General features: G+C 31.5%; 1 protein-coding gene across 2 annotated transcripts; it reads right to left on the bottom strand.

The window, feature by feature from the left end:
* Positions 1-3,413: 3,413 nt before the first annotated feature.
* LOC105142066 (histone deacetylase 6-like) lies at positions 3,414-8,452 on the bottom strand. 2 transcript variants are annotated; one of them, XM_011049516.1, is made up of 6 exons: positions 7,708-8,452; positions 6,556-6,996; positions 6,293-6,435; positions 5,350-5,440; positions 5,131-5,247; positions 3,414-3,700 (listed from the first exon to the last, which is right to left on the bottom strand). In XM_011049516.1, the coding sequence occupies exons 1-5, from the start codon at positions 8,248-8,250 to the stop codon at positions 5,206-5,208; spliced, it is 1,260 nt and encodes a 419-aa protein (XP_011047818.1). In that variant the 5' UTR covers positions 8,251-8,452; the 3' UTR covers positions 3,414-3,700; positions 5,131-5,205. The 2 variants fall into 2 exon arrangements, with proteins under 2 accessions (XP_011047818.1, XP_011047817.1); XM_011049515.1 differs by lacking the exon at positions 3,414-3,700 and adding an exon at positions 4,372-4,704.
* Between the last annotated feature and the right edge of the window lie 874 nt (positions 8,453-9,326).

Below are 9,326 nucleotides of genomic sequence, written 5' to 3'. Positions count from 1 at the left end.
CGAATGCGGTCCAATAAATTTTACTCACGTGAATAGTGTAAAAAAAATTCACCTAGCACTATTCAAGTGAACAATGCTAGGTGAATGCTTTTCGCGAGTGAATTATAATTCACCAGACATCACTTGGCATGGGCACTGTTATGAACAATGCCCATGTGAATTACAAGAGAAGCAGCTGGAGAGAAGCAGCTCCCAGCTACTTGTGCAAAACGCCAGTTTGATGCAAAAAATTATGGGACCCACCAAACAATAAATTGTTGTTTACATGTTACCAAACACCTGGTTTACACGGTTTGTTTTAAAAGCTAAAGCTACCACATAAACAAACACCCACTTCACTCCTTGATTAAACTACATTTTTCTATTCATCCTCATTAGAGTTTTCAGCTATATTATCATCTAGAAGGGAAAGTGCCCATCTAACGAACCTTTTAACCTCATTTTTTAGGACTAGAAGCATCATGTTTATTAATCATATGAGTATTTTAATTTATCCATCTTTCTCATTAAACCTTTTTATCATTTACCTTTAACATATCTTGTCTTTCTACAAGATTCTCTATCTTTGATTATATAACACTTTCTGATAACATTGTGAATTTCTACTATAAAGGTTAGTATCAAGAAAAAAATTTCTTGTATATCTCCTCAAGTGTTTACACTCAATTTAATATCACTTTACTCGTGTTTTACATAATTCAATTGAGCTTTTTCTCACTAATTATCTTACTATGTCCTTTACTTAATTATTCCTTTAATTAGGTTCTTAAAGGTAATTTGGGAATTTATTAAATAATAAATCAAAACAATGTAAAGATTTTATAATAATAAAGACTCAAGAAACAAGAAATATACAAAAATAATCAAAATAAAACTTAAAGAAAAATTTATGAATAACAATATGAATTCATGTGAAATATAATGACAAAAAGAAGACACAAAATAAAAGAAATGAAATTTATATTAAAGACAAAAAAAAACACTAATTCAACAAGTTAAGATTTAATTTCAAGAATTTTAAGAAAATAATTAAAATAAAGCAAGAAAGATTTATACTATCCAAATTTAAATGAAATAAGATAAGATAATTCAAGAAAAACAAGAATTTAATTTGGCAATACCATGATTTGGTGTGTACCTATTTGATAAAATCAAGAAAACACTTAAGAAACTTTTAGCTAACCATATAATCCAAGGGTTTTTATTCGATTATGCCCTAACATGTCAACTCAATAAATTATTGCAATTTTTCCTTTATTTTTTCTCTTTCTTTTATCCACACATTTCAACAAGAACATGACTTCTTTTTTCTTTTTCTTTTTTACTTTAAGTTGAAATCAAGAAAGATAAAAGATGAAGAATAAGAACACATTTTTTTATGTGTTGGACAAAATAAAAAAATACATAAAAAAAATTAAGTATAATGATTTTTTAATATAGGGCTTGACATAAAATTTGAAATAATTAGAGAATAATAGATGTTTTTTTTTAAAAAAAAAAGAAGAAGACCCTAGCCGAAGCTAGGATGAAAGAAAATCAAGAAACAACATAAATTAAATATTAAAACGATATAACATGATAATAGCATAAGCTCTTATACCAATTGATATAGATACCTCTCAAGATAGACTAAAATCATAATTAAATAGTTTACAATTTGATCCAATAAGAACTTACCTTGGAGAACTAAAGTTATATGCGATTACCCTCACTCTACAATTATAAGAAACATGAACGAGTAGTATGAAATCACAACAAAATTAATTAATTTTTTGAAGAGTTTGCAAGTTAATTAATAACTTAGTATAAGAATCACTCAACCGTAAAATATAACAATATCTATTTCTTTATTACAAAAATAGTCTAACTTCAAAAGGTCACTAAAAAAAATATTTATATTAAAAAGAATTCTAGGTTTAATAGGATATCCTTAATGAATATGGATAATAATAATAATAATAATAATCTAATGAACCTAAATTTAAATAAAGGCCCTCATATATTTAGAAAGCATATTAATAACTAAAATATAAATAAAACAATAGCTCAACTAATTTAAATAAAACCAAAGTAGTTTTTGTTATCTGTTAATATAATCAAAACCTAACTTCAAATACATGGTTCTCTTTCATGTTACTGAATTAGAAGTTATGTTATATATCAATGGAAAGCTATGAATGTTTATTTTTTTAATTCAATTAGAATCGCATTAAAACATCATATGGATCTTTAGTTATGACCAGAATAGATTTGAATATTCTTATGCCAAATTTTTTGTAATGTCTGAATGCCCACTAACAAGACCTTCTTGAACATGAATTAAATTAATTAAGGATTTTTTTTATTATTTAATATCTTATTGAAGTTCACCTTAGCATATATGTTTCAAAGAAGTCTATTGAAAGCCTCTTTCAATCTCTTAGCTCTAAGTCTTATCATTAGACCAATTAGAACCTTTAACAGATCTCTTGTTGTTACTTGGATCGTATCATCAATGATCCTAGGTTATTGCTCGTTGTGTGTTGCAATCCCAGGTTAGTTTATTTGTTGTATTCTTTTAAATAACCATAGCTAGAAAAAATCGTAGAATAAAACGTGTTTAGATAAAAGGGGATAAGAAAGTTCCCCATTAAAAAGAAACATTCAGGATCTTATGATAGAAGAGATATAGAGGTAAATTATATGATTTAAAAGAGATGTTTTAGATTCGGTGATAGAAAACATGTGAAGATAAATTGTAAAATTTATTTATCCATAAATGGAGGTGGGGAGCTCATGAAATCATAAGAAAAGTGATCACATATCCATGACTAGTTTTAAAAATACATTTTAGAAGCATGAGCAAAGGTGATTATTATTTTTTTAATTAGGTTAAGTATGATAGAGATTTTAGTTATCCTATTTATGGTGAGATGAATATAGATTAATATTCTCCATCAATTTGTTATATTTATTTTGATGATGATTATATTGATGTTAATATCATAAAAAAAGACATTAATAATACTAATAATGTTATTAATAATATCCTTGTTGATAAGTAAGAAATTGAGTGGGGAAAAAAAAAAACAACACTTGAAACGAGCTCAACAAAATAAAATTATTCATTTAAATTATATTGATCCTTTTTGTTGTAATTTTATTATTATCACAAATATAGATAAATACAAAGGTTATATGAATACAAGAAATACTTATAAATTAAGTTTAAAGCTTGTAATTTATTATTCTACAAGCTAATGGAAGAGAAATAATTTGTCAATTGTTATTTTTTATACAATTTTTAAAATGGAGGAATTAAAGTTAATTTTTTAAAATTATTATATAATTAAAGCAAAGAAAGAAAAAGAGCTAGAGAGTTTTGATTGGATATCTATAAAATCAAGGCAACAACAGTTTAAATTTGATGTCAAGTTTTTTTAAACCAAAAAGATTAATGCATGATATTGTTTTCTAATACATAATTATTTTTATGTTATTCAACATAATTTTTTTCCCGGCAAACTATCATCCTTTCGATTCCCAGGATTCAATGCGTGAAGCCGATTACCAAAACCCCCGCGCATTGACTTCGACGACCATCCCTTCTATCCTCAGCCTCCACACAACTACCCCGGCATTCAACTGGACACACCCGTCTTTCCTTAAACTCTTCCGTAATCTCCCCCAAGTTTGGAATCAAACAAACCGACAAGAATCCCTGAGAACCGACCGTTAACGTTAGCAGATAATGCATTTCCATTGTAAATAAAAAAACCATGGAGCCTTTTGACACCAAAATACTCTCTTCCTACATCAATCACTAATGGGTCAAACGAGCTACGAAACTCGCTCCCAACTTGAGAATGGAATGGGTCTGGGCCGCATTCTCTGAGGCAAAGTAGTGCACACATTGAAGTGCTGGTTAGTGATTTGAGTAGAAAGGAAATGCGGTGAATGGTTCCATAAGCATCTAAAAACTACAATCTTAAAGATGTGTTTTATCTCATATATTAAGATAAAAAAAGAGAGGAATAAATCTCTGACCATCTAACATAGCTCTTAGGGGTGGTAGTACCATGAACTACCAAATAAACAAACCTTGAAGCTCTTTAGCATCGCAATGACAAAGTTGCAAACAAATCTTAGCTTACCACTTACAGTGAGCGCTCCACCAACTCAAAGGAAACGTGTTGCACGTATGCTAACAAAATAAATAGAAGTCCCTTTACATACCATGATAATAATTACTACATTCAAGAAGACTGCTTAGCCACCCTTACTCTTCACTATCAGTTGTGAGTTATGATCAATTCAAGCTTACTGCATCATTGGTATTAACTACGGGCATGCCCGGGTCGGTCCAAAATCTAAATGCTTTTGCTTGCCCAGTACAAAGAAAATTACTGTGTTAACCAAAATAAATGAAGGTTTTCTGCACAAAAATGTATCTAACATTCCGTTTGGTTATCAACTACAACTGCTTGTACAACACAGTAATTCAGCAAAAAGGCTCGCAGCATGAGTGAATATGACCCTTTGCAACTACCTATTCTACTGATATTTGTCAAAAGTATCTACATGATTGCTCATCCAAAGATGAAATCTGAAGCTATAAGCTACATGTTGAGGGGGGGTCTGTACATGATATAGAAGCAATGAAATTAGAAAATAACTGTTTTCCACCCATCAAAACCATGGATGCTCTTTCTTGTCTTCTTCTCCCTACATTAAGATTCAGAAATTTCTACATTAGATGGAGGCAGGTGTGTAGGGATTAGGGATTCCCTTTCAAAATTCTACGTGTAATAGCTCTCAAAATCTCCCTTTATCTCAATTATCATTAGGTGTAAAAGTGGCAGAGATAAATGTAACAAACATGACAAGCAGGTGACATATAATTCCCGCTTTCAGATTCAGTTGCAGTCACTTTGCATGAATGACTGTCACCTTAGAGAAAGACATAGAGAGACAGACGGACAGAAACTTGCATAAGAACAACTGATGAAATTCCATATTCTAACACTAGGGTTCAAATGGGTGAAGTGTGAGGCTGTGAGCAGCTTCAGCTATTTGCAGATACAGTTAAAGGGGCAGACCACCAGAAGAGATTTTACAAGTTCAGTTCAGCAGACAACTAAAATTTCTTACCTTATCTCAGAAAAATCCGGGTTCCGGTTTCTCATCTTCATCATGATCAGACTCAGACTCATAATCAACACCATTTCATACATGACGCTTTGGTCTTTGATCCATGTTCTCTTCATCCTGTCCAAACCACACATCCAACAAGTTCAAAAAGGAAAGAGATAAACCCAAGAAGTAATGGCAATTGAGTTATTTCCAGAAAATTTTCCACAGCCCACCAACCTCTTCTGGAACTTCAGTTGTAGCTGGTGTTGTCTGGAAAGGTACACTGGGAGCATTAGGCAGTCTAGAAAGTTGCTCTAGCAGTATGTTCCTGAAAAAGTTGCGAGTCACAAAATTGAACAAGCAAAAATAATTACAAAGAAAGTTGGAAGGACAGAAAACAAATATTCGTACAGAACTTTTGTAAAACCATTATATCTACAACCTCATATGGGTACCTAATTAAGTTATATGCATGAGAGAGAGAGAGATAATGAGAGAAAATTGCAGTTTAGGCTCACAGACATTTTCTAGGAAAATTTAACCACAGCATTAACAAATAGTGAATGTAACAAATATCAGAACAGATGAAAAACAATTGTGGTAATTCAATAATTGATACAGAATGCCAGGTAACAGAAGTTTATTTTAGGCCTCATGAAATAATAGACCTCAAACCTGAGTTTTTAGTCATAATGCATGGGTTCTCAGCTAAATGATTGTCAATCTCATTCAGTCCCATTCATAAGCTTCAATTTAAATAAAATAATTGCCTTCATTCTTGTGACTATCCAAGAATATAGGAGGAATTTAGAACAAGAAACTTATAAAAGAGGCAATCAGCTAAGAACAAGAACATAATTTAGCACATGAATGCACCATGCTCTAAACTATAGTGAAAATGAAGTTGATCCCATTTTAACATAGGAATTCTGACACCATGTTCCAAAGAAGTATATGGCAAACCCTTATATGATATGAGAAATAGAAGGGGCATATCAACTAGAAGTAGTTATGCCCTGTTTATAGATTACAAAGTTGACAGGCATTATATGTTAAATGCAAAATGATTTTGCTTGTAGGTTCCAATCTCTCAGAGTTATATTCTCGATTTTGAAATGTAATTCACATAGTACTAATTGCAACTTTAGTTATAAAGAAGTAATGAAGTACTGACAACCACCTTATTCTCTCCATGTCTTTGGGTGTGTTTAGGTTCTCCATATTGGATGGGTCAGCATGAAGTGTGTATTCAGGGCCAAAGTACTCGTAATACTCATTGTAAGGCAATTTGTTATCTGGTTCCACCCCAACTGCAACTGCTGTCTGAGACAAAGCAACATGTGTATGAATAACTTGGCATTGTTATGGAATCAATCTATGTGTGCATATTTTTTATGTGCATGTGTGTGCGCAAGCATACACATGTGGAGGAGAGAGAGAGACCTCATAGCACCAGCAACGGGCAACATTCCTGATAGTATACCCACCCCCACCCAAGACCATCAGAGGAACATTAAAAGATCTAATAAATCTAAGGCAGTCTGCATGGCCCTTAACAGACAGGTTGAAACACCCCAACCTATCACCAGATAATGAATCTGCTCCACATTGGAGAACAACTGCATCAGGTTGATAAACCTCCATCACTTTTTGGATAAGTGGCCGAAACAGAGCACGAAAACAATCGTCATCCATCCCATCTTTTAAAGGAATATTCAGGGCATAGTTCTTCCCTTTCCCAACTCCAATGTCCTTGATGTGCCCCGTCCCTGGAAAGAAATCTCCATATTTATGGAAGGACACAGTCATAACCCTGTCAGTAGTATAGAATGCTTCCTCAACACCATCGCCATGGTGGACATCAATATCTACATACAATACACGCTGCCCAAATCCATTCAAAGAAGGCATTCAGAAAAACATTAAGAAATCAGAAAATGCAGCCATGTCGATTCACAAAACTTGAAAGATAAACAAAATTTTCTCCAATACAAATTGAATGAGATCACACGAGCAAAACAACAAAAAACAAAAATAAATAAATAAAAGCACTCTTAACAAGGCTATTCAAAATCGATCATGTCCCAAATAAAATTGGAAATGAGCAGATACCAGTTGCAGTTCGACCATTTTTACAAATATGGTCGAATAAAGAGAAACTACTGTATTTCAAGAAAGGCATATATCAAAAACCATCATTAGCTTTCCCGGTCTGAATAACTAGGATGCATAACATTTTTTCTGTCATTCATCATCTCATTAAGCAAGTGGATATGGAAACCACCTAACCCTAATTTGGACTCTCAAAAAACAACCATTACTTTTAGTCGAAAACTAGACACACAAAATAATACATTACTCACCAAGACTTGGCTTAAAATTGATAAAAACATAGCTTAGTGGAAATCAACTAACTACAAATAAACCCTGTAGCAAAACATACAATCTAAGAAGGAAAATAGGGAAACACAAATTATCATTTACAAAAACAAAACCTACATAAAGAAACCAGTAAAAACCCTAAATCAAACAAACAATAACCGAAATACATGAGAAATAAAGTAAAGGAGAGAAAGAGATGCACTAGTAAATTACCTTATGAACTTTGAGCAACTCGAGAATGCCAAGAACAATATCATTAACATAACAAAACCCAGAAGCCTCACTCCTCTTCGCATGATGTAAGCCACCAGCCCAATTCAAAGCAATATCAGCATCCCCTCTATTAAGCTTAACAGCACAGCCAATTGAGCCACCAGCAGAGGCCTGACAAAACTCAAATAACCCATAAAAAACCGGACAATCTTCACCAATATTAAACCTCTTCAACTGCCTCCCATGTGCCGGATCACTCGCTGATTGTGGTGACACTGAAGACAAGAATTCCACGTAATCATCAGAATGGAACCACCCTATGTCTTCAGGACCTGCTGGGAATGGACGGTTGATTTCCATCCGATGGTGGAGAGCGTAGTTGATTATCAAGTTGTGTGCCATTCGGATTCTGTGGGGTTTCATTGAGTGGCCTTGACCGTAGTAGTATTCACCGATTGTGGGCTCGTAGAAGTAGCTGACTCGGCGTTTTTCTGCGTCTGTTCCTGTTGATGGTAGAGATGCGCCTCCATTAGTGTCCAGCATAATTTTTCAAATAAGAAATTGAAAATCTGTGTGCTTGCCTCTCTCTCAAGAGGTGGGGGGAGCAGGAGGGAGAGCTTTGTAAGAGAAGATGAAAAATAGGGTGGGATACGTTCTCAGAACAAGGATTACAATTCCATCCAAAGTCTTCAATACCAATTTTGTATAGATTACCTTACCCTTGTATAAAATCTAGATATGGTTGAATCCCACCCACCTTTATCTATTTATAACAATAATATGAATTATATTAAAGATTATTGAAAAAGAATTCTTCTCTTCTTTACCAAAAAAAAATATAAATAATCAAATTTTATTATTATTTTTTTGAAAAAATAACTTTGATTATCAAATTATCGAAAACCTAGGAGCACTGTTGCATCTATATAACCTCATCAATACATATAAAGATATAAAATTATTATAAATTAGATAATAGATAAAATATAAATACAATACAAACCAGATAATAGATAAAATATAAATACAATACATACAAACTGATTTGATTTTATATTTTAAAATATTTTAAAAAAAAATTTAAATTATTTTTATTTAAAATTTTTAAATACTTTTTCAAATTATTTTAATATTCAAATATTAAAAATAATTATTACCATACTTTCCAAACTTAATTCTATACTGGCATGGTCAAGACTACTAAGAGATTAGTAATTTTTGATTTTAAAAATTCACTTCTTATACCAATTCTATTTGGATAAACAAGGTTCTCTGAATGTGGATTTCTAGATTCAAATTAAATTAAAAAAAAAGTTATCTTTATAATAAAAAATACATAGAGCTCAGAATTATTTTATGTGAAACTTTTAGTTGGAGAGATATTTATAAGAAAAATTTAATATTTCTATAAATTATTATATGCTTAGATTTGTTTATGATTTTTTTTTTTAATGGGCTTGATTAAAAGTGTGATTATGGTTGCTTTTTAAATAATTTTTCATGACAAAATACATATTAATAATTATTTTTTATTTTTTGAAAATTATTTTTAACATCAATACATCAAAATGATTTGAAAACACTAAAAATATATTAATTTAAAGTAAATTAAAAAATTA

This window comes from Populus euphratica, unplaced genomic scaffold (assembly GCF_000495115.2).
Source record: "Populus euphratica unplaced genomic scaffold, PopEup_1.0 scaffold222.1, whole genome shotgun sequence".
Classification (NCBI taxonomy): Eukaryota; Viridiplantae; Streptophyta; class Magnoliopsida; order Malpighiales; family Salicaceae; genus Populus; species Populus euphratica.
This window is presented reverse-complemented; position numbering and strand designations above follow the sequence as displayed.